General features: G+C 41.1%; 3 protein-coding genes across 13 annotated transcripts in view; 2 read left to right on the top strand and 1 right to left on the bottom strand.

The window, feature by feature from the left end:
- Positions 1–5732, top strand: part of csde1 (cold shock domain containing E1, RNA-binding) — a 35191-nt gene extending 29459 nt beyond the window's left edge. For all 9 annotated transcript variants that reach the window (XM_072702219.1, XM_072702216.1, XM_072702215.1 and 6 more), the window contains 6 exons: positions 90–202; positions 404–523; positions 3157–3335; positions 3583–3746; positions 4073–4205; positions 4361–5732. In XM_072702219.1, coding sequence (XP_072558320.1) covers positions 90–202; positions 404–523; positions 3157–3335; positions 3583–3746; positions 4073–4205; positions 4361–4408 — 757 coding nt within the window. In that variant the 3' untranslated portion in view covers positions 4409–5732. The remainder of the gene's footprint in view (positions 1–89; positions 203–403; positions 524–3156; positions 3336–3582; positions 3747–4072; positions 4206–4360) is intronic.
- Positions 5733–5834: 102 nt separating this feature from the next.
- LOC111853913 (ras association domain-containing protein 8-like) lies at positions 5835–10791 on the bottom strand. Of its 2 annotated transcripts, none has more exons than XM_023831338.2 (4): positions 10412–10791; positions 9245–9336; positions 7527–7638; positions 5835–7405 (listed from the first exon to the last, which is right to left on the bottom strand). In XM_023831338.2, exons 3-4 carry the CDS (start codon positions 7627–7629, stop codon positions 6165–6167), a joined length of 1344 nt encoding a protein of 447 aa, XP_023687106.2. In that variant the 5' UTR covers positions 7630–7638; positions 9245–9336; positions 10412–10791; the 3' UTR covers positions 5835–6164. The 2 variants fall into 2 exon arrangements, with proteins under 2 accessions (XP_023687106.2, XP_023687105.2); XM_023831337.2 differs by lacking the exon at positions 10412–10791 and adding an exon at positions 9614–10385.
- nras (NRAS proto-oncogene, GTPase) lies at positions 10436–24617 on the top strand. 2 transcript variants are annotated; one of them, XM_023831343.2, is made up of 6 exons: positions 10436–10527; positions 19925–20049; positions 20253–20431; positions 22459–22615; positions 22877–23005; positions 23175–24617. In XM_023831343.2, the coding sequence occupies exons 2-5, from the start codon at positions 19939–19941 to the stop codon at positions 22994–22996; spliced, it is 567 nt and encodes a 188-aa protein (XP_023687111.1). In that variant the 5' UTR covers positions 10436–10527; positions 19925–19938; the 3' UTR covers positions 22997–23005; positions 23175–24617. The 2 variants fall into 2 exon arrangements, with proteins under 2 accessions (XP_023687111.1, XP_023687110.1); XM_023831342.2 differs by lacking the exon at positions 10436–10527 and adding an exon at positions 11260–11585.
- Positions 24618–24816: the final 199 nt, after the last annotated feature.

Here is a 24816-nt window from a genome sequence, read left to right as displayed (position 1 = left end):
CTGGAATACCTCGATCATAAAATAGCCAGTCATGTTGCTGAAACCGTGACCTCCACCCAACGAATGCTGCGATCCCCGTGTCCGAGCAGCGAGCTGTGTGGCGATGTGGAGAGCCTGGAGCTGGGTGACGCCGTGGAGTACACTGTGTCCAAGGGCAAGGGGAACAAAGTCAGCGCTGAGAAGGTCACCAGAGTGGCTGCTGGTAAGTGCCGCTCCCATCGCTGTCCACGAACAATGCTTTGGTAAGTTCATCCACATTGACACTCTGGTCAAGGCATACAGATGTCAATAGGTATACACAGTGGTTACTGGCACACAATCTGAAGACACCACAGTGTTTTTGGTACAAGCCTTCAAGTAGAACAACTGTTACTGTGCTGAAGTTCAATGCTCTTCCCAACAGTGAATGGACTGTGGGAGGATGTGGGTTCGACCGTGGTCATGGGTAAGGTGGTACGGCCTCTACGCAGCGTGGACCCATCCCAGACCGAGTATCAAGGCCTCATCGAGATCACTGAGGAGGGTGAGGCAGCCGTCCCAAAGCCACCTCGTATTCTGAACACGTAATTGTTGCCCAGAAAGTGTTGAAAGTCTTCCACTTCAGCCTACCGTTGGAGCTAAAAATATTGGCACCCATGCACTTCAATTAATGAATTTCTCCTAGAAAACTGAAATTTAAAAAACCTTTTTGGTATCTACATGTGCAACAAAAAAAGTATTTTATTAAATTCCAGATGACGCCCCAGCAAATATTTTTCCACCTTCTAGAGTATTTCAATTGATTCTTTGTTACTTAAGGACAGGGATCGTATACACTTCAGTCATTCATTCAACCAGTCTGAAGAGAGTATACCACACCAGAGAATGCTTTCATTTCCCTTCTCCATGCTCAATCAGGTCAGACATAAGGTTATAGGCCATGGTGTTAACGTTAAACCAGATGGAAAATGTCATAAAATTTAAGTTCCATGGCCCAAATGTTCCTGGCTGCAAGAACTTGATCAAAGATTGCAGCAAACGATTGTTTGCATGGTGGAGAGAGCAGAGTGATCAGCTGCCACGATGATACAAGCTGACCTACAGACGTCGTCTGTCATACGTTCAGTAAAAGGGGGTTAAATGGTAGGAGACTCAGGGACCCCTGTGCTGAGAGGCATCAGAACGTTTCAGCAAATGCAGTCTTTACGGAAAACACAATGAAGCTTTTATAGTGAATGCATTCCCTCAGGTTAAACAGTTATGGCTTAAGACTGCTTTGTGACCTTTGGCACTCTGGCACACGTGCATTTAGGTATTATAGAAGGTGATGAGCCCGTCGGCATGACTCCGAAGAGGGAGAGGTTAAAAAAAAACAGAAAACAAAGATGTCTGGAGATTTCAAATTACACCCTTTGTTATGCTGTTACATAAAACTTGGGTGATCTGATATCAAAAATTTATGAGTAGTTGCAAGTAAAAATTGTACCAAATTTGTGCAAAAGTAGTCAAGCATGATACATTTTATGCAATATTTGGAGAGAGATTCATGACTTGCCAAGATATGCACTTATTTCACTATATTTAGAACAGTTTACAAAGGTCTTGTAATAATTCCAGTATATCCGTTACCCTAGATAAAGAGCGTATTTATTAATGGGTACATATGACCTAAATGAGCCTTTGATCCACTGACATGGACAGATTCTAAAGTTCTGTGGGTAAAATATGTGTTGCTGAAGAGTTTATTCTCTGATGCTTCATCAGTCATTTTTGAAGCTCGATTTCATCAAGAACTATTTCTGGTCTTCCTGGGACCATTCATGTTATGCATGAATCTCTTTCATTATAGTGCTAGATGCCAATTTTTGTTCCGTGGCACAGTTGTTTTTCAGAAATTCGTTAAGTATCTGCAGTCTGGTTCTGGCTGCAGCTTTGAATTGCTGGGTAGGCAACTGTATCATCTGGGGTTGCTGTTTCTGATTGGGTGGGCCCAGCCCAGCCCTCGCATGAAGCAATTTACATTTTTAGGAACCAGTCCAAAACACCACCACCACCACCACCATGCTGTTGTCTGTCTGAGAGGGTGAAGCTGCCATTTCTTGCTCAGCCTTTGCTACGTCCGTCAGGGCCGCCAGCTTGAGTGTCTCTGCCCATTCCACGTGCTTCACTTTGTATCTGCCCTTCATCAGAGATTGAAGATCTGGCTTTATGTTTCCTAAGGTGGTGCAATATCCTACTTGATTTTGATAAATTAGTGGCAGCAGCTGCAGCAGATGTCTTTGCTGTTGGCTTAAGGCTTTATTAGCCTTTATTTTTAAGGCTTAGGTACCTTATGATCTTATATTTCCCTTTTCTGACCTTTTTCCCAACTGCATTCAGCTCTTTATGGCACATTGGTCTCTGCCAGTCATCTTGGCAATTTCAAGCATTGATTTTCCATCTCCTAAGTTCTTAATGATCACTGTCTTCTCTCCAGTTAAATCAGTCTTGTGTCCCATAATAAACCTTTAGCAAATATATAGAAGATGCTTAATACTGTTGAAAAAAGTTTAAATATGGCTGCAACTTTTATATGCTGCAGTAATCAATGAAATTCTCACAGATGATGTAGACAGCAGACAACTGTCATCAGTGTCCTTGCAAAGTAAGAGAGAAGACGTAAAAAAATCCAACAAACCCTTTTGTATAATAGTGTGACACATGATGAAGATCATTCCACACAAGAAGAATTGGCCAGATATCCATCCTATATTGAAACACAATCAAAGGTTCTGTACTATTAAAGAAATTGAGTCATTTGCAAGTGCATCAGTGCCAGTATTTTGACTACAAGTCTGACAAGGTTTCATCCAGACTTGCATATAAAATGCGATCTCAAACATCTATACAGCTGCTAGTTTCTTTCTACCAATACTTAACTAAATACCGTCTATCATTTTGTAATATTTACTCGTATCATGAAATTATTTTGACTAGCAAAATGGTTCGTCTCAGTATGTACCTCTCCCCTGTAAAGAATGTTTATATGATGGAATTTTGAGAATCGCTACATTTCATTGCCCGTGTGTTTTCAATCATAATTAAGTTCAGCTGCAAAGATGTTAGGAATCGCAGTGTTGTCATAATCTAAGTGGTCAACGTAATCGCCCCCCCCCCCAACCCCCGGTCATCCTGCAGGTAGCCTGAAGGGTCAGAGCTTCCCCTTCGGTATAGTGGGCATGGCCAACAAGGCGGACCCCTTGCAGAAGGGCGAGGCCGTCCGCTTCCAGGTCTGCACTGTGCCACAGACGGGACAGAAGATGGCCTGTAACATTGTACCCCAGCGCCGTGCCCCCGTCGAATGTGTCAAGGACCAGGTATGCCTAAAAATAAGAGCCCCCCCCAACCCAGTGCCATAGTGGATACACAGGGAATGTGACTTCTATGCAGTAGGATCACTGGTCCCAGTTGTTGGGTCCTGTGACTGTTCAGCCAAGTTTTCATCACCTGTTTCTGTATTTAAAAGGAGAAGGAATCTGTGACCTTAGGATAGTTGCATTGTGGCCTCTTGGGTAAAGCCATTCACTGCCTGTCAGTTAAAGGGGGGGCTGTGCTTTTCGACAGTTTGGATTCATTACCTATGAGGTTGGCGAGAGCAAGAAGCTGTTCTTCCATGTGAAAGAGGTTCAGGATGGGCTGGAACTGCAAGCTGGGGATGAGGTGGAGTTCTCAGTCATCCTCAACCAGCGGACGGGCAAATGCAGTGCCTGCAACGTGCGGCGTGTCAGGTGGGCGGGGGAGGCTGACCCTACGGTGGCCCTTCGTTTGTGGAGATCTGCACTGTATGACTGATCTGTATTTGCTCAAACACAATGTTCCTGTGGAAGCAATAAGTTAAAATGAGATGTGGCTGCAGCTTTTTAGTGTGTTTTTTTTTTTTTATTGAATAAAAACACTGCGTTTATATGCATTAATAATTGTGATTATCTTAAAATTGACCGTACTTAGAAACAAGCTGACATAAGGCTTCATGAGCCTTAGGTCTCAGGCCTTTCTTGCTGAAGTGAATATCCGGGGGCTGCATGTCTGACTGCCCCCTAATCCGCATCCCCAGTGAAGGGCCAAAACCAGTGGCGACACCTCGGCCCGACCGGCTGGTGAACCGGCTGAAGAGCATCACGCTGGATGATGCCAGTGCTCCCCGCTTAGTCATTGTGCGGCAACCCCGTGGCCCAGACAACTCTAAGGTGAGAGACCCCCTCGACCCCCCCCCCCCCCCCCCCCCCTATCAACGTCGCTGTGAACTAACACAGTATGGTTATTGGAGGCAAGGAAGCCTTTTCTCTCTTTTTAGATCTTCCTGTTCATAGTGACAGGATGTTCTGTCCGTTTCCAATTTTAGGGCTTTAATGTGGAACGGAAAACCCATCAAGCCGGTGTCATCGACTGAACCCTCAACTGGACTCCCAGGGCCCATCCCCACCTGATGGAGCAAATAGTTTTAAAAAGTGCAATCCTGCAAGGGGCAAATCTACAGCAGCTGTATTCTATAAATGCTGTGAGATGTGCATGCACAGCCCATTTTCCTGTTCTAGCCAATCCATTCAATGCAGAACCCTCCAAATCCATTGGTCCTCTGCTTTTGTTGTGGGCGTGGCCTCCGGGGCGGCTGAAGGCTTAGGGAAGTCTCTATTCTGTGTTTGTGTGCGTGTTTGTGTAAAATGTTTTAGAGACCCTGTGGAAGGTGGCAGTGGATTTGGTGGGTTCTTTGGTGAAACAGCAATTTACCATCTGGAAAACTGCTCTAGTACCCCAAGTTTGAAACTCAAAAAGTAATATTTAGCGAGAGTCTGGAATTCTTCACCTGTGATGTTAGTGTGTTAAATGCTATTAGTTTTTTTTTTTTTCCTCTACCTTATAAATTCATGCTTTTGACATGGTGGACTTTATTTTTCCAAAAAGAGCTTAAATTTTCTACATTTTCTTTGAAGGGACACTGATTTATTTGACCTTTTAAAACAGATGGCTTCACAAACACAGGCAGCCTTGCTGCTTAGTTCTTACAATAGTCCAAACGGTTAGTCATCCCATGTTTGTGTTTTGATTGTATCCCAACTCCTGATTCACTCTGTGCTCAGGACATCCATCCCAGAACCCATGTATTCAGAATTCCAAATGGCATCTTGTGGTCATCCAGTTATTTTTATACATGAATTTCATTTTCTTCAGTGCACATTTCAGCTATTTTGCTGTTTTCATTGCATTCGTTTATGCTAATGAATGAGAAATTAAACTTAAGGTGCCTAAAAATACGTACACAAAAATGATTAGTAAAAAAAGTAATTTACTAAACTTTTCCCAGCCAACCACCAAAATGTAAAGAACAATCTTGGAACCTTTTTTTTTTTTTTTTTTTTTTTTGTAGAAATAACAACAATTTGCATCCCAATACAAGTGGGCTGAAATATACTGTATGTAATGTGTGCCCCTAGCCCCCACCCCCCCCCCCCCCCCACTTCATCATATAATTCAAGAACTTGCTTAAATTGAAGGGGGGAGATGGTGGGTTGATCTGGGGAAAAAAGCGATTGAGATTTTGAATTCTGTGAGCTGGAGGGATCGGTGAAAGAGTATCATCCCTTCAGTGGCACGTGGTGTTATTACTGTTATGAACAAAACCATGGAGGTGATCAGGCTCAGGCTGGGCCTTGCACACACTCCTGTGTACTTTTGTTAATGGTCTTGAATGAAACTTAAATAAACGTTTTACGGAACATTAATGTATGTTGTCTCTTCATTTGATTTTGCTGTGTACTTTTAAGTCTGATTTTTAGAATTGTGAATTTCAGTGTTTTCCGGTTAGGAACATAGTCCCATTTCCCCTTTTCAGTACATTTATTGGCCTTGGTGCAAGAAATGAAAAAAAGAGTGCATTGAATCCCCATAATCTAATGGAAATACACTTAACAAAACGTGAACATTTCAATACAGTTAAAGATTTACCCTGTACCTCGATGTTCATTTGCCCCATTGCATTTAGAGAAGAACTGATGCTAATTGTGCAGAGTCCCCAGAAATCAAACTTTTTATTATGACTTTTTAAGGGGACTTAACTTTATGCAGTTAAATGGTAACTTAATGGTAAAGAGCACTAGGTCTACTGAAGTAAAAGAAAATCCTGACTACAAGAAACCCCCCACCCTTCTTCAGACCCTTGTGCTACTCGGATACATTGTGACTTCTGAGCAGCGAAACATGGCATTTCTCACCCAACGCTCACGAAGTTGTTCTGGTGCACTGGGTCCTGTGTGCATGTTTTGACATCTCAAAATTTGTCCCAAGGATAGACAGGGCTCTCCAATGGGAGTCAGCATTGTGTTTCTCCCAGTCCTGTTCCCTGCTTGCAAAAGCTTCTCCTCTTCCTCTTGAAAACCCCCTCTGATTGGTGAATCAGAGTACAGAGTACCTGAATCCTCACCCTGTGCAACAGCAAAGTTAAGGTTCTGGCCTTCCCCCAGGCCGCGAAGTCGGAATTTGTATTCTTCTAGCCTTGCCTTGCATTCCGAAGCCTTCCGCTTCATCTCCAAAAACTGCTGCTGCAGGTCTTGTCCATAGGCCTCCTCTGCTCTCAGTTCATTCTCCCAGTACTGCAGCTCATCCTCCTCATATACCGTCTGCTGAATGAATTCTTGCTCCTTCTCCGATTGATGTTCCTCCTCCAACTTATTAATCTGAGCCTCAACTGCGTCAATTTGCGCCTGCAGTTCATGAAGACGGGTCTGCTGGCAAACCAACAGCGTTCGCAATGCATCCTGTTCCTCATTCACTTTATGAGTAAGGAACTGCATGCTCTTCATGTCTTCATTCTTGTCTAAACCCTTTGCCCTACTGTCAGGCTCACAAAGGAGACTCTCCCTCTTCTGATGTGTGGTAACTGTAGGGAATTTACGGCTTCCTCTTTCTGTGGAGGAGAACAGCCCAGAGTCAACTTCAGGAGACTGACGGCTCTCTGTCTTCTCAGTATCCAAACCCTTTTCTTTCTCCTGTATCCCCTGGAACCTCCCATTCCAGCCCAGGCTCTCCAGCCAGCCCCTTGCTTCCTCCACCAGTGTAAAAGATTTGCGTTTTTGCCCCTTGACCTCAGCAGTGTGAGGAGGCTCTGCGTCTAACCTTAGACGAGACAAAGGTGGCAGGCTTTGGCGATGTGCAGAAGCAGCTCTTCTTGCTGCCCGGTGTTTGCTTCCCACCTCCGACTTCCTTAGAGGAGGCCCAGCACTAGAGAGCCCATTGTCCTCCACTGTCGAAGGCCCAAGATGCTGCAGGGTGAGCTGTACCTCCCTAGCTTGCTGACCGTACTTTTCCAGAGATTCTAGGAGGTGCTCACTGGGGGTCATGCTGCGCTCATACTCCTTGAATTTTTCCTTTAGTGAGTACCGACCTGGACGTCCTACAGTAAATACAAAAGTAGTCCATTATGAAAATTCATAACACTTAGGTTTACATAATTTACATATAGGAAGTTACAAGGGCAATATTCAACAGATGAGATAAGGAACATGATAACTTACCCAGGGCTTGGGCCAGAGCTATGACTACTTCCTGGCATGTGGTTTTCTTTGTGACTCCGCAGACGATACGCTGGACACCGTCAACAGACACCTTAAGCTCCATCCTTGTAGGCTAACAAGGAGAGATATGACTGTTACACATCAATTATGTGCTAATTAACAGATAAAATACTGCTCATAGCCAGCCTTTGTTTTTGTGGACATAAGTTTTAAACTAAGGACAATTTTTTCTACATGGTACCTTTGATTGTTTCCTTACCAGAAGAACAAAATATTCTCATTGATGACTATACAATATTATCTCTGACACATACAGTGCTCACAGAAAGTCTTGGAATGCTTGCTTATTTCTGTAAAAAATGTTAACTGACAAGCAATGTTAAACATATCTTCCATACAGACATTTTCTTATTAAGTGTCATTGTTTTTTGACTGATTAATTGTTTCTAACGTCATATATCAGGGTTGGGGCCATTCCAGAATGCATCATCAATTCCAGTCCAAATCAGGAAATAGAACTGGAGTTGGGATGTAAATCTCCTTGAAATTCGAATTCATTTCCAATTCTGTTCTCCATAATTTTTTTTCCGATCCCAACTCCAGTTCCATTTTCTGGACTGGAATTGATGAGTGCATTCCAGAATGGCCCCAACCCTGTCATATATATTTTTGTAAACGAATCAAATAATGTTTTTAATGTTAAGTAATGTTTTTATTGAATTAAGTGCCCTAAGACTTTGTGTGTACTGTATTTAACAACAAATGAAGACATCTAAATAGTGTTATGCAAAACACTATGTTAAGAAACGTACACACATTCAATACAATTTTATTTGTACAGCACATTTTCACATTACATTGTCTCAAAGTGCTTCACATTATCCCTGCCCAAAGCCCCAAGAGACCAAGGAGGAGATGACAGGGACAAGTAAGAACTCTCTAGTAGGAAGAAAGCTTGGGAACCTCAAAGGGGAGCCCATTCACCTTGGGTGGGCAGAGGAGCAATTTTACATTTCTAGATACCAGGTCTATATATATAATTTGTTTATTTAGCGAAGTATTATCTTTCCCTGCAATTATACTCTATCAGAAGGAAATGACTAAGACATCCAGAAATTACTTGTGGGTATTTACTTCAATTAGGGCTTATCAGTCAGACGTCCCCTTTCCTTCATTTTCCCCTAAAACAGCATCTCAGAGCCTCATCTTCTGTCTCGTGGCTCTCAGCACACTGTGTTTCATCCACTTATGGTACTTCTAGCAAAAGAACAATCTTTTGTAATGACACTCAAGCTGTGGGTGATTTTTGCAGGGTATTAAACGAATCTTTGATTAAAGATTGAGCAGAGTTACACACTCCTGGCAATTAATTAATGAAGGCAATTCATATCAATAAACTACACCATTGTAGCCTTTACGGAGCGATGACTGTTTCCTCTATTTCTTTCTACGGATTATTCCTATAATCTTCGTTTTATACATCCTTAGTTTCATCTCAAATGAAATGGTTTTAAAATAAAAGTTATTTAAGAAATGCTTTGTTTCCAGTAATTGGGCTATAATGGAAAGATCAATCCTTTACAATATCTTCTGTCCATCCATCCATTTTCTAAATGCCTATGCTGGTACAGGTCACAGAACATTACACCTTCGGTTCATTTTAATTCATACATAATTCCCTTTAATTTCATTTCATGCATAATAACTTAAACTCCTACCCCAGAGTCCCTTGATGTGCACTCTTGCTCCGTGCGGATGCGTATCCAGACGTTATAGGAAGCGTGAGTTAGTGGGTCTGACCTGTGAAGAACTGTTTGGCGAGCAAGAATATTTTTAAATCTCAAGGTCCCGTTAAATATTGTGGAAAGTTTCGGGGACCCACCCAACTACTCGAGAACCGCCCGAATTGGGACGGACAATAGCCTCTCAGGGAGTGACAGGCACCGACCGTTGGGGGTAGCGATCCTGTCCGAGATGTGCTTTTCAATTTCCAAACGTTTGCATCCTGTTTATGTTGGCTCCCATGATTGTTGGTAATTGTGGTAAATTTAATACCTTTATTGACACCTATAGTTTGGATAACTTACCTATGCCGACGGCAGCGATGCCAACTTTGGTCAGCTGGTTGGAGTAAGTACACACATGCACACACATTTACATGCATGTACCAGTTTTAGTGCCTTGTAAATAGTCTGTAGGGTTTGCAAACTACCCCCAGCATCTGCATGGTGGAATAGCTTTGCTGTAAGATTTCTTGTATGAGCGTGAGAATCTGAAAGCATCTGTCACGCCAGATGCATGTGTTGGCGACCCTGCGACGGCCAAAGCAGCCTATATAAATCTACATTTCACCCAGAGCCACGGATGGCTCACGTACACTCGTATCATGCACTATGCGTCAGATATCCGCGGTTTACCGTGGCCCGAAAATATTAGAGGGTGACTGCACAATGAGCTATGATAATTTATAAGAAATAAAATTCCACACTGTTAAAATGTTGTGTGCAAAATCCTACATTGTTCCATCTTCCGTTGAGAGTTAAACAAAAATACAAAACAAAAAATTCAACAGAAAGCTAGACATACCATTTATTACAGAATGTTGTTATCTTTTATTATCAGTTATTGTATATGCTTTATTGTAATTTATAAATTGAACTTTATCATAGGTATGAATGTACATGAAAAACAAGTTATGTATGTTCGGTACAATCTGTGGTATCCAGTATAACAACTAGACCTATTTACATAGCATATACACGGTATTGTATAATAGAGAATGTGCGTAAGTCATATGCAAATACTGCATCATATAAGCGACTAGAGCAAACCCCCCGTGTTCGCCTTTGACACATTAGGCGGCGATATTCTGCATTATAAGTTACCAGAAACTGGTGTAAGTGTTATCGTCCTGATGACCGTTTGAAACGTCCATTTCTCACCGAATCTATAGTTTACAAGTCGCGATTCCCACTTTGTTACGTGAGAAAGTCAACCGAGAGTAAGTCGATCTGCAGTGTAACTTTACTTGAATTTTGGTCTTGGTCTTCTGCATTTGCCATATTTGCTGTTTCTTACCTATCTAAATAAATTACAGCAACATTAACCGGGTCACATTTTCATTTAAATAATGCTTTTCAACAAAATTATTAAATTTGTCCCGATTAGATATATACATTGTGTGGTTAAAACATATATTTAAGAAATGGTTAACCTGTCAAACACAAAAGAGAATGTACTCTACCAGTAATACCCACGTAGAAAACTAATTCGGGTATTTCCTAGTTTTTTAGTAATACGATTTGAATCTGAATGTGCCTGTTCACACGTCTTTGCCTCAGAACCACAAGGGAGGGGAACAGCGATGGGTATCGGTGCGGAACATCAGCCTGTACTGAAAAAAGTCCTTGTTTCAAGATATCCCAGACAGGCTACAGTCATAAAATATTATCACATGTAAAACTAATTTCCCTGGTTGTGACACATTAAATGAAAATTATTAAAAATATATAATATTGGTTTATAATGATATAAATTATTTTTAATCCGGTAATTCCTGGAATGTAAATCCTGATATTTAACATCTAAATGTATGTTTGGATTATGAAATATGGAGTTTAGTCATCTCTGGTTTTAATTTAAAACGAGGATAAATGACAAAAAAAAACAGGCATGATAGTAGACGATTATAAAATAGGGTCCTGACAACGTATAAGTCTGGGTGTGTCTGTCTGAGCCGCTCTGAGCGTTTTCTGAATTTCACAACTGATTTGGGATCAGTTACCTTTTATGAACCCATCGTCGATTATGATGAATTAAATTATCGCTCTGATTCAGGATCGGTTAGAGAAGTTATAATGTTCTCGTAATGAGACAGGAAGTTTAGCTCAAAAACTGTTGATTGTCGTTGGTAATTAATACTTTTAAAAATTAAGTGCAATCATTTTGAAATGCTAATTTACGGTCTGCCTTTTTCGTATGATTTAGTGTAGTTTGGTTCTAATCCATACGTCACTGCAATTCTGGCAAAGATTCGGATTGTAAATCCGAGGCTAAAAGGTAAGTTTCTTTAAAAATCTGTAATCGGTTCGTATGATTTGTATGATTCCTGAGTTAAATACACACACGCCTTAATACTGATAAGTTCACACATGCAGGGGTGTATCCTATCTGTCTACCGATACACTGCAGCTATGTAGTTTAGCCACTTTGCCATTTATACCAATCTCTGACCTACAGTATTACTGGTCTGTTGCCTAATTTGGTCGCGGCGTACATTCATTTTAACTTGACATTTCAGCTATTCGTTTTAGTGTACGTGTACGTTTGTATTTTATCCAGAATATGTAGAAAACGAACAATGAAATACGATTATAGCAAGCATGTTTTCCTAAATTAGCTTTTACAAACTTCGGTATAATTTCTAAACGTCTTTATGACATGTTACTACCAACGACTTAAAATATTAGCATAGCTATCCGTATATAATGGGGTGGTATAGCAGCATAAGCTATGATGGTGGCCTTTTCTGTCCTGATCTTTCTGAGCAGACTGCTTCTTTAGAGCCAGGGCTGAGCTGTAAAGTCATGGTACGACTGATATGTGTTAGTTACACTTGATCAGCAATGCAGTCGAGTAAACTGGAGGCCTTTTAGGGTGTTTGTTTCTACCGTTAAAAATGCAAAAGGAAACTACGTGTTTAAAATAGCAGTTTATTGGTAATTAGGTACTTTTGTTGCTTTAGTTTCTTAAACTGCTAAGACTAAACCATACAGGATATGTAGACATAGTAACATAATCATTACTCAGTGTGACAGGGGTATTAGACCAAATCTGTTATATACATGTATCGTCAGTTTGGCATGTCCCATATATTTCCTGATATTCAACATGATGAATGGAGAAGCATTAGCTTTTGGAAAAAATTAACTTACATTTGAGGTGGGGAAACAATGACTGCTAAATCTTTTCTTCTCAGCAAGAGCCACTTGAGGAATTTTATTTTATTCAGCTCTACCTGTATAAAATAAAGGTAACACTGAGATCAGGCTTATGTAATTACCAGAAGCCAGTGTGCACATGTTCTGATGGTTAACAAAATCATCACGATGAAAGATGTCCCACTATGCAGTAGAGCTGTAACGGTTCACATATTTGTCTTGTACTGTTTGCTACATTATTTTCAGTCCAGTACACACAGTAGCTGTGTCCCAATTTTGGGACTGCGTCCTTTGAAGGACCCGGTTCAGCATAGACTTTATAGCAGGGCTGTTGAACTCTGGACCTTGTTTCCAAATCCAGGCCTTGTTTTCAGTTCCCCCAGGTAGTTAGTTTAATAATTGCTGATTCTGATTGGCCAGAGGCTTCACACCTGGCTCACAGGTGAAGGAAGGGTGGAAAACCAGCAGGGCTGGTAACTTGAGGACCGTGAGTTGAATAGCCCTCTTTTATAGACAGCATCATCCTAAAAATCCACACAATGAATCTTTGCATTGGTTGGAGCGTGAAGGATCCATCGGGTGGGTCCTATACGGCTGGGGAAAAGAAGGATGCATTTTCAGGCCGCATTTGAAGGATCCTTCGATATTGGGCAGCATTTGTGACACACCTCTATGCATTTGGTCTTTTAATGCAGTCTTTGAAAGCTGCAGCACCTGAAATGGGACACAACTAATGAAACCAATGAATACATTTATTTAAACATGTGGAGCCTAAATTCTAATCTAGATGGTCAACATGGAAAGATTATGGTAATTGTGACTGTGAGTTGGTTACGGCTAATCCTGGTTACAGGCAGTCGTAATCAGCGGTTTGGGAACATTTTGGTTTCCCAGGTAAGTACACAAGCACTGGATAGAGTGTCGTTGATAAGACCAAGACTGCTTGCATTTCGGTAACAGAGCCGATAGACAAACATGCTAATTCATTTGAGACAACATCCAAATGTGTGTACGATTGGAGTGGGGCAGCAACAGCCCCTGTAGTTTGTCTCCCCATATCATTTCCAGGCGCTTTTGCCAGGAAATATAGATTGGCCTGAAAAATAACTATAGCTATAAGGGTGTCTTCACATATCTTTCGTTAAATTAACCAAACACAGTCTTCTTTTAGTGGACCAGAAAGTAGGCCAAGAGAAAGAGAAGTCAATTCTCTTTGGATTCTCATTGTCCATCACCTTCCAAAAGAACTCTTGGCTTTCTGGTGCACTTCAGTTTTTATGTGGTATCCGTGCTTTTCACATTCACACTTGGTCCTTTTGGACACTGAACTGATCACGAGAGTAGTATCGTCCTCAACAAAATGTCAAGTTTGTGAGAATGACCAATATGTTTATATTTGTTAAACATATGATGTAGGCCAACAGATTATTTGTTTCCAACTAAAATACTACATGCAAGCAAGTGCAAGGTGGATTTCAAATATTTCAAAAAAGGCTTGATGAACAAAGGGTAATAAGAAAACAGAATGCATTAATTTTTAAGTAGGGTTGTTAAGGGATGTTAATTTGTTTTAGTTACACTCTTTGGGGATTAATGGTATATACCACATGTACATATCAATCGCATGTATACTCAACAAGCGGATCGAAACACTGTTTAATACCGACTGCATGATCAATCTAAAAGATTAAACCTGTTTGGCAAAATTATCTAAAAACAGAAGCGTGACAACTACTGAAAGTACATTTTATAAAATGAAAGATCTTTAGGTATAAGCCTTCAATAAAATAAATCAAATACGGCAAATTATTATATATTTATCCTGTGTACCCCTCTGTCAGGAATTTCTTTTAAAACACAGTAAATCAACTAACATCAGCTTTCCTATGAGACGCTTAGTGAATATTTTGATTTTAGTTTTGAATTCTGGGGTTATGTGCAACATAAACTAAACTCTCACATTGTTTACAACGAGGAAAGAATAATATAGGTCTCCAATAAAATCTGTGTTCATACTATTAAAATAACTGCATGCATTACTGAGAAATTTCCCAGCATTTTAAACAAGTATAATCTACGTAGTGCCACTCATAACATAATAATGCAATTTATATCTATTGTGGCCAAGTTTTAAAATGTCGTGTGAACGATGCAACTCAAAAAGGAAACAAATTCATAAAATGTGCCCACAATTTGACTAGGGAAGGAATTAATAAAATGTGACCACGATTGAACTAAAACGAGGGAATCGTATCCACGATTTAATACACTGTGGGAGCAAATGAATAAAATGTGACCACGGTGTATATAATTTTTAGCTTTATATTGTGAATGGGGCTCCACTGTAATCCATCTCAAGAATTCATCATTTTTTGACAGTCGTTATGACATCAGCACTTTTTGGTGTCCAAAGGAAGCGCAGAGAACAAAGTGGCCTGAAAACAAACTCCAACCCCCTTTCAAGGTGGCCTTCTGAAGGCCTGAGTTCATTTGGAGCATATTCTCATATGGCTTGTTTTGCAAAAGAATAAGTTAATTCAAACCATGTAAGAAGTACATTCTTATGCACATTATGCAGCCTGGCTGTGGCTCATCTGCCGCATGTCTGCTTTACCCATCAGCCTTTAAATGACCGTATCAACATCACTGTTTCTCTTGGTGTAGCCGTTTGCCAGGGAGGCTTAGAGATTGATGGTGAAACGTTAGCAGGATGTTCTGTCATTTTCATCAGATATTCGAGCCAACCAGTGCTATCGGTCACCCTTTTGGCACTATAGCAAGGACTATATTGGCATCCATGATGGTCATAATTCTAACCAATGAGCATGGACCATGTTCCCATACTTAAATAAATCTGGGGCTTTTTTTCCCTACAGTTCATTTATGTTTTACTGATAAGGGCTGCATTGTTATGGGCAGGAATCTATCTTCCTATTGCAGGGGGGTTGAATACACATTGAGTGCTCCCACCCCATTAGATAAAAACCTATCAGGGGAAGGTCATTGAGTAAAGAAACTGATCTAAGACATAGATGTGGTGCCACTATATCTGTTATTGTAACTGTTGAAACTTCTTGGGGGCAGATGCCCCCCCCCTCCAAACCCCTAAGGAAAAGGGAAAAAAATGGTGGTGTTGATAGAAGAACTAAATTTGAGGCTGCTGAACAGGCTGGCTTTGCAGTGAGCCCGGGGGGGGGACGGGACGGACGGCTGTGTGTGGGTGGTGGCAAAATAAAAACCACCTCTGTTCATTAGTGAGGATGCTGTGAGTTGGGGTTATTTTACTGTGAGTGTGGATATGAAGAGTAAGCCTAGAGAGATCTCTGGGAATTCTGACTGAAAAATCAGTCAGACACAGTAAAATGAGCAAAAAGTATTGACTGTATAGTTTGTACAGTGTTCACACTTGAATTTTGTTTTGATCATTTATTGAGTTTCTGTTAGAAGTATTAATGTAAAAGTCTGTGTAAACCCCCCACAATGATTTATTGTGCAGTAAGTCTTACTGACAGGGCTCTTAAATGTGCTGAACTCCTTACTAATGCTGAAGTACCAATCGTTAGCCAGTTAAATCGCTGTCTGTGGCTATGGACACCAAGTTATACAATTGCTTCTGTCAACTATTTTTCTTTCTTGACTTATAAGGAAATGGTGATTCTGTCAATGGACATGGTAGAAGTCATTGGTAAAGCTTAAAATTTTAAATTCGTAACACGTTTCCCAAAATGGATATTAGGGGCTTGCGGTGATGGGTCACACTGGCCATTCTATTGCCTGAATATGTCAGTACGGAAAAGGAAGAAATACCATACAAGTCTCTCTGCTAGAAAATAGCAGCTGGGCAGTTGGTGAGTTCTTATGAAAGCTTCTTAAGAAGTGGTTCGGCTAGTTTCATACCAACATATTGCTCATTTTCACACAATGTGAACATGTCGTCAAAATAACTTTGCTTGCTTTCCACTTGTACAGTAGGTGTGGTTATTTAAATGAGACGCGACTGGTTACTGTTGTGCTTTTGACAAACAAAAACCATGGAAAAGTCAGTGGCATATTGTTAACCGGTATTTAAGCATTTTGGTTTTGAGGGCATTTGCATTGCTGAAAATGTGTTTCAGATATTTAGATGAAGTCAGGTGAAACATTACCATGCAGCCCTCAGAAGGTCGCAGTATTCTTTGTGGCATGTTGTGTGCTGCATAATATTGCCATGAGTGATGGGAGTCTGTTGGACATAAATGAGGACACATTAGGGGACTTTAGAAGGCGTGATGCTGGACTGCATGTGCCGATGCCAACAAGGGAGTGTACACTGGCAGCAGCGCGGGCAAGGAGGGATCAGCGGGCAGAAGAGCTGAATCACCTGTAGCCTGGTAAGGAATCTAAGTTGTGAGATGTAGAAAAATAACAGCCCTATTGGCATTAATTTGAAATTTGAAAACTTTTTTTTTTTTTTTAATTTTGACCTTTAAAGTGAAGCGATGCATGAGTACATCTTTGAGGATTTCGCCTAAGTCATCCATTGCATTTGTAGATATATGCTCAGCAACACAGGGAGCCATATTCACCTCTCTCTGTTTTTGCTCGTGTGACATCACACTCCTGATGAGCCTTATGAATGATGTAATCGGGGTGGAACTGGCCTGGGTGAGAGCGCATCTTGTGCGGAGCTTGTTAGTAGATGCATGTGCCTTCAGGTAGTGTCGATGGACTCGCAATTCAACTTTGCGATATTTAGGCAGTGCCTTTGATTTATAGGAAGATACCGGAGCAGCCCATTTCTTCAGGAGAGGGTCTGATTCCCATTCCCATCTGTAAGACTTTACACATGCTGCCCACTTTCCCATGGTGAATAATGTAGAGTGAGACTAGTTGCTAATACTGCTCACTGGAAAACCACAACGCCCTCGAGCCAAGTCCAGATTTGCCTGTGCAACATACATAAAACCTTTCATACCCAGTTAAGTAACTGGATACTATGGACATGCAATATTTTTTTACTGGTCATCCATGGTTTCCGTATAGGCATTCACAAATTCGTGATTCGGGTGTAATGTGAATGAATTGGTCTATTTATTAAAAGAAAGTAGTCCAAAATAAAGGGTCCCATTTTCCCCGCACGATTAAAAAAACGGTAGCCCAACTGGACATGTTAGTGGAACAGCGGTACTCCCATAGGTGCCGTGCTCATGCATTTTCACTTTGCACACGAGCACATCCGTTTCCTCGGGTGAAAAGTGATGTGGTTTGCCGGGCAAACGCACCATTGTAATAGCAGTCCGCCGTAGATCATGCACTGCTGCCTTTTAAGGGTGAGCTGACGTGCCGTTCCGATTGGATTGCATGTTACGCCCCAAACACACCTCTGAATAATGGCTAACTTGGTCAATCAAACTTTATATACTGTCGGGCTGCAAAAAAAATAGAAATTGTGTCACACGGTCCATAGACTGTTGAGCTACACTGATAAATAAAGTGTTTGCTGTAGTGGCAGATGATATGATGGTAATTTATCTGGGGGGAAAAGCATATCTCGAAACACTGACGCAAAAATTCAGAATCTTACATTAATTTAATTCTTTTATTTATCCATTGTCACAAACCGAGTTTAGCTGGTTCGAGCTTTCATCATGTCCTGTATTAATTATTGTAATTCCCCTTTCATTGGCCTCCTTGCAACATCTTTTTAAAAGCTTCAGTTAATTCAGAACCTCCATCCATAGCAAGCTCTCTGCTCCCATCACCCCTATTCGCTCACCACTACACTGGTTACACAGTCTCACATCACCCCTATTCGCTCACCGCTACACTGGTTACACAGTCTCACATCACCCCTATTCGCTCACCGCTACACTGGTTACACAGTCTCACATCACCCCTATTCGCTCACCGCTACACTGGTTACACAGTCTCACATCACCCCTATTCGCTCACCGCTACACTTGTTACACAGTCTCACATCACCCCTATTCGCTCACTGCTACACTGGTTACACAGTCTCACATCACCCCTATTCGCTCACCGCCACACTTGTTACACAGTCTCACATCACCCCTATTCGCTCACCGCTACACTTGTTACACAGTCTCACATCACCCCTATTCGCTCACCGCTACACTGGTTACACAGTCTCACATCACCCCTATTCGCTCAACGCTACACTGGTTACACAGTCTCACATCAAACTGGAAATCTTGCTACTTACCTACAAAGCTCTATATGGCCATGCACCCCTTACCTTGGTGATCTTCTGACACCTCACTCTCCACCTCGGTCATCTAGCTGTCATCTCCTCTTCATTCCTCGTGTCAGGCTCCTCACTATGGGTGGCTGCTCATCCAGTGCCATTGCCCCCAAACTCATCCTCATCCTCATTCTCATCCTCAGACTGTCTGTGACTGTTCTTCATTCTCTGCTACTAAATCTGACTTAGAGACCTTCTTGTTTAATGAACATTTCTCTTCCTGAACTGCTTAGATTTTGTCGTCTTCATTAAGGTTTGTGAAAGGCGCTATATAAATGTAATCTGTTAATAATAATAATATTATGATGATTATTTACCAGAGTAAAAATGTGTTGGTGTGTCTTTGCCCACCTATCTATTATGGTTTTTCGGGTGTGACAGTTGCATGTTCATAGTATGCGATGTTGATATTGACATCAGATTAAATTATTTGATTATTAATAAATCGGTTGTGACAGTTCTAGTTAACATAATGCATACACATTTTTGCTGTCTAATTTTTGGGGGGGTTATGCTAATGATTTTTAAATGTTTTGGTGGTAGTTTTGCATTTTACTGTTCAATATTGTGCTGTAGTTTAATTGCATGTATAATTCCATCAGATGTTCATCATTTAGTTCCTGTGTTATTTTTAAACATTCCTTTTTAGATTTGTTTTCTTATTTTGTTAAGAGAACTTTTCCCGGTTGGGTTTTCAGTGAATTTTTTCGCTTATGTAACGTTTCCTTAACACTGGTCCAGTGACACAGTTGCAGGCTCCTGTCTCTCCGCCGTTCTCTTCTGCCCAGTGTGCAGCTAGGAGAACTTTGACATTTGGAAGAGCGTTCCAGAAATAGATGGATTATATCTGCTTAACTGTCCTTAGCCAGCACTGAGGTTGAACTCTAACCCGCTGTCAGCTGGGTCAGCCATGTTTTTCTCGGCTGCTTTAGTGTCTGTATCCTGTGCAGTGTACTGGGGGGGGCACTGCTGTCAGCTGGGTCAGCTAAATACACCCATGTTTTGTACAATATCGCCTTCCGCAGAGTTTCTGTATTTCAATGATAAGTACAGATTTGAAGCAGATGAAGCAAAATACAAACGACCTTTTCGAAGCGGCCTATAGATCTTGTGTTTTTACCCTTTTATACAGCAGCATAATGTTCCTTAGTCTAGCTCTCTCTTCCCTCAGTCCCAAGTCTAGCCGTGTAACCAAATGATTCTGTGTTTCACACCAGAGCTAATAGGTGTGATGACGGAGTACAAGCTGGTGGTGGTGGGAGCTGGAGGTGTAGGCAAGAGTGCACTGACGATACAGCTCATTCAGAACCACTTTGTGGATGAGTATGACCCCACCATTGAGGTAAGTCTAACCTTTATCGGTGCGCAATCTTTTTAACAAATTGTAACAGCGATGGATGTACACAACTCTTTGAATGGTGAACTGTCATTAGATTACAGCAAGGATCCCTAAATCTCTTTTAACGTTGTCACGTTCAACTGGGGGTCACTGAAAAAGGGTTGAGAACCTCGATAGTAATATACAAGTGTGATGGGATGGGACAGGACTCGTACAGAAAGCAGGTGGTGATCGATGGCGAGACGTGCCTACTGGACATCCTGGATACAGCAGGCCAGGAGGAGTACAGCGCCATGCGGGACCAGTACATGAGAACTGGGGAGGGCTTCCTCTGTGTCTTCGCCATCAACAACAGCAAGTCCTTTGCTGACGTGCACCTCTACAGGTAAGGATGCAGTGCTTTTCTGAAGTCCACTGCTAATTTGGACATGGGTTTGAATTCACTGTAGACTAGGAACTCGACTAGGTAGAGTTCTCTGCTATGTAGTTTGTAGTAAATTTTTTTTTTTGCTGATTTTTCCTCATAATTGTCATGTTTAGCACAGTTGTAGGTCTTATTTCTGAGTGACATTAAGTGGGTGTTTTGGCCAGATTTATGGAAAGATTAGCAATATTTAACAATCAAAATAAAACGAATCAAACATTGGTCCAGTATATATGTGGTTCATAATTTAGAGGGAGACTTCTTGAAATTGGCAATGGGAGTGACATGGGGAGTTGCTGTCTGGTTTCACAGTGGCAAGTCAGTCAAAGTTCTGAGTGATTAACCTTGACTGTGAGCTTCACCAGTCACTAATTAATTGTTTAATTGTTTATGAGGCATTATGCACCTCTGTGGGTTAGGGATGTGTGTCCATGTCTGCAAGGTAGTGGGTTTGAATCCTCTAACCAGCAGAGTAGTCATGTTGTTGTTAGGCCCTTGAGCAAGGACCTGATCATCTACTGCCGCATGATGCTGGGCCCTGGCTGACTTGATGCTCTGACCCCAAACTTTCTCTCACCTGTATATAGGATCACTCAATTATGGCAAAAATCACAATCACAGGTATAAAGTTCAGTATTTTGAGATGACGATGAACATGATCACTCATTGGCTTTGGAAATATCATGCATTTATTGAACTTTTAAACTTTTTTTAAACTGTGCAGTGTTTCCCCTAGGTTTACAGCTTGGGGGGGGGGGTTTGACAGACTCCGACAGGATTCATGGTGTTCATGTGTTTCTTTTAATGACCGCAGTGGCAATTCGACCCATAATATACTGTGGTTATAGCGAGTGTGACGTCAGCTGACAAAGTCCGATTGCGGATGTTTGTCTTGACCTTCAAATACATTTCTTAAAATAGTGATAATTGATAGTTTAAAGCAGAAAATCCCATTGTGAAACGTTTTTATTACCCTGCTTTTCAAGTGGTTGACGCGACATATTTTCCGATGTGCGCTCTCTGTCCGCTGGTGGTAGTGTGCTCACCTGTGTATGCGCGCGCGTGTCTGTGTGCGCGAATCGGGACGGAACTCCGCCACGCTGTTGTGTAAATAAGATAAATAACATAAGGCTATTTAGTTTGTTTAATAAAAGGACAATGTATATACCTGTTCTATAGGAAAGGTAACCTTAAATGGCTTCTGTTGTGATCTGGCGCTATATAGAAAATAAAATTAACTTGACCTTCAAGAGGGGGCAGGAGGTGCCCCTAATATAATGGTAGGGGAAACATTGCTGTGGATTTCCTTGAACTATTAATATAATTCAGTAGGGGCTGGAAAGGGGTGCACTGGATTTATCACAAGACATAATTGGAGCATCACTGCGAAACAAAATGCTGTGTAATGATCATTTTATCTCAGTTATTTTATTTTGATAAGATTCAAGAGGTTTATTCGTTATATACACAGTCGTACACATGCAACATGTAGCGAAATGTAACCTTGGTCACTCCAAGCAGCTGTGCATAATAAGAGAATAATAAAATATAAAGATAACAATATAAAATAAAAAATATATGAAATATATTCAGCTGTACATAGTCTATACATAAATGATAATTGTTGGAAGCCAACATCATAATTGAAATTTCAAAATTCAATCAATTGCCCAGCCGTATGTGTATGTGCCTCTCAAGGAGAGCAAGATGTACGAAAACTACTCACATTTCACCATGTGGATCAATAAAGTACTGTCTGTTGTATTCTATGAATGAAGTATAATTGTATGAAGAGATTTCAATAATAAACAACATAGACCTGTAGAGTATACCCATAAATTAATGTGATTAGTGTTTTATATGGTTATTAAGGTTAGATGGAAGGAAAATTTGCATACAACAAGCTGACTGTCGACTCAGAGAAGTTTATCCTTTGCACTTTACTTTGTAGCCAATGGGCTTCTCTCCATATTCTCTATGTCCCTTAGGGAGCAGATCAAACGGGTTAAAGACTCTGATGATGTTCCCATGGTGCTGGTGGGTAACAAGTGTGACCTGGCTCGAACTGTAGACACCAAGCAGGCCCAGGAACTGGCACGCAGCTATGGGATTGAGTTTGTGGAGACCTCTGCCAAAACTAGACAGGTAGGTCGCAAAGCATGAGTACTGGCTGTCTGGTCCTCACTCATGGGGGGTACGGCAGAGGAGCTATGGGCACATCTGATAAACGTCTGACATTTACGTACTGAAAGTGCAAAACAAAGAATGTATCTACTGAGATCCTTCAGTAAGAAACTTAACATGAAGAATGAAAAGTTAATTCTGTAAAGGTTGAACTGATTTTTTAGAATTGTATTCATGCAATGTGTCAATTTGTACAATATGTCAGTGTCATGTCACCCACAGGGAGTAGAAGATGCATTTTACACGCTGGTCCGGGAGATCCGACACTACCGCATGATGAAACTCAACAGCAGAGAAGACAGGAACCAGGGCTGTCTTGGCCATTCCTGTGCGGTCATGTAACCTCCCAAGGTCAGAGATTTTAGAAAAAATAAGTACATGTATGGCTTTGGAAAGGTGGCTGGTTAAGTAACAGCAACAGTGACAGCAGACCATGATAACTTGTACCTAGGTGCAGGGATTTGGACATTTCTGCTTTTAGTATTTGGTGCTGACTAGTTCTCTCTTGCTGTTTCCCCAGGGCTGTCTCCTGTGTAGCCACTCACTGGCCAGTCTGCTCACTGTGGAGTTTTGGGGCCGGTCTATGGTCCTTGCTGGCTTACAGACAAGCGGCGTTTGCCTAACCCAACAGCCCCTTTCTCCCCTATAAACTCCTACCAGTAGCAGAATGCTCTCCCGTCCTACCCCATCCCACAAAATGGTTTTGTCTGCATTTTTACACTCTATTAAGGACTATCTCATGAATGCAGCACTGTATCATACCATACTTTGCATTTGATTGGAAATGGGGAGGGGGGGGGGTGTGGGTGGCCATTCAGTGGCTTTTGGCTTTTGGCTTTTTAATGAGCTGTTGCTCCAGAGACAGGGCATGGGGGCTGAATCTAAGAAGGGTTGTTGGTTCTTGTTTTGAGCATTCCTGACTGTAGATGAATGGTCTTGTTTTTTTTGTTTTATGGTCAGTATATCCCCTCAATCCCTCACCTGCAATGGATTTACTCGCACTCAGAAAGCAGAGAGCAACATCTGTTGCTTATAACTGTTTTTATTTTTCTTTATTTTGTTTAATTTTGTTTTGGAAAATGTAATTTATCTTTATTTTTACATAGTCAAAAACCGTATGACAGAGAAGGGAGAGAATTCCCTAGGTTTATTATTATTATTATTATTATTATTATTATTATTATTATTTCAATGCAGGTATAGATGAATGAGCTCAATGAGATTTATGTCAGTAGTGTCCCCCTTGGTTTCACCCTACCTTACCTTACTGCTGCCAGAGAACAAACTTGGTATCTCACTTGTCAGTGTATGTGCAAGCTATGCCTTTTGCCTTGCTGCATGTGCACTTTCTCCAGAGCTACCGTGGCCAAATGGAAGACTTGGACTTGCTTCTGTGGGGGGGGGGGGGAGGGTTTGGGAGATGTACAGCCAACACTTCTCACACCTAATGCCATTTTCAGCTGTCTCTCTCATTTTAAGTCCTTAACATTTCCCTGTGCTAAACAACCAGTTAGGCTTATGCCTGAAACCAAATCGGAAAGCCAGTGTTACAGGAGTAATGTGAATGGTTTTATGTCTAGGTGTCAAACTGTGATAATTTGCAAGGGAATTATTTTTTAAATACATTTATGAATAAGGGAGCACTTGTACGTTTGAGTGCTTTACCACACAGGACTTTTGTAATTTCTTTCTGTAATCATCTTACTGGAGGCTTTTCATTTTCTTTGAGCCTTCTGTTAAATTTCTTTGTCTCTAATGCAGTGTCTACTGTACTTTGTTTTTTTTATTTTTTATCTACTGATAGACTACACCAGATCGACTGTTTTAAGTTTTGCTTCATCTCTGCTTTTTGTTTGGAGGGTTTATTAATCTTTACAATTTTTGTTTGTCATTTTGACATCTATGAGGTGCAAAATAAATGCTAAACTAATGCAGGTTCTTTAATAAATTACATATGCCTGTCTCTCTTTTTTTTTTTTTTCCCCTCCCATAAGTCTTACGTTGTTATAGTGGCTTAGAGCAGGTTGAGGTAAAGAACGTGTTCTTCAGCCTCCTGTCTTCTGGCCCCTTTATACACATAGGAAGGAACTGGATACCATTTGAAAACCTAAAATAGAGCAGCGCCCATCCTGTCACTAACACACTTGTCAGTCACGGGTGCC

The sequence above is a fragment of the Paramormyrops kingsleyae genome, chromosome 18 (assembly GCF_048594095.1).
Source record: "Paramormyrops kingsleyae isolate MSU_618 chromosome 18, PKINGS_0.4, whole genome shotgun sequence".
NCBI classification, from domain to species: domain Eukaryota; kingdom Metazoa; phylum Chordata; class Actinopteri; order Osteoglossiformes; family Mormyridae; genus Paramormyrops; species Paramormyrops kingsleyae.
The sequence above is the reverse complement of the archived record's forward strand: the minus strand, read 5'-3'. Positions and strand labels throughout refer to the sequence as shown.

What these genes read in the sequence shown, in the direction of transcription:
- nras (XM_023831343.2), top strand. Translation starts at nt 19,939, where the DNA reads ATGACGGAGTACAAGCTGGTGGTGGTGGGAGCTGGAGGTGTAGGCAAG. An exon ending in AGTATGACCCCACCATTGAG is followed by an intron (nt 20,050 to 20,252) that starts GTAAGTCTAACC and finishes GGGATGGGACAG; the next exon opens with GACTCGTACAGAAAGCAGGT. An exon ending in GCTGACGTGCACCTCTACAG is followed by an intron (nt 20,432 to 22,458) that starts GTAAGGATGCAG and finishes TATGTCCCTTAG; the next exon opens with GGAGCAGATCAAACGGGTTA.
- LOC111853913 (XM_023831337.2), bottom strand. Translation starts at nt 9,680, where the DNA reads ATGTGTGTGCATGTGTGTACTTACTCCAACCAGCTGACCAAAGTTGGC. An exon ending in CATCGCTGCCGTCGGCATAG is followed by an intron (nt 9,337 to 9,613) that starts GTAAGTTATCCA and finishes CTCGCCAAACAG; the next exon opens with TTCTTCACAGGTCAGACCCA. An exon ending in AGCTCTGGCCCAAGCCCTGG is followed by an intron (nt 7,406 to 7,526) that starts GTAAGTTATCAT and finishes TATTTACTGTAG; the next exon opens with GACGTCCAGGTCGGTACTCA.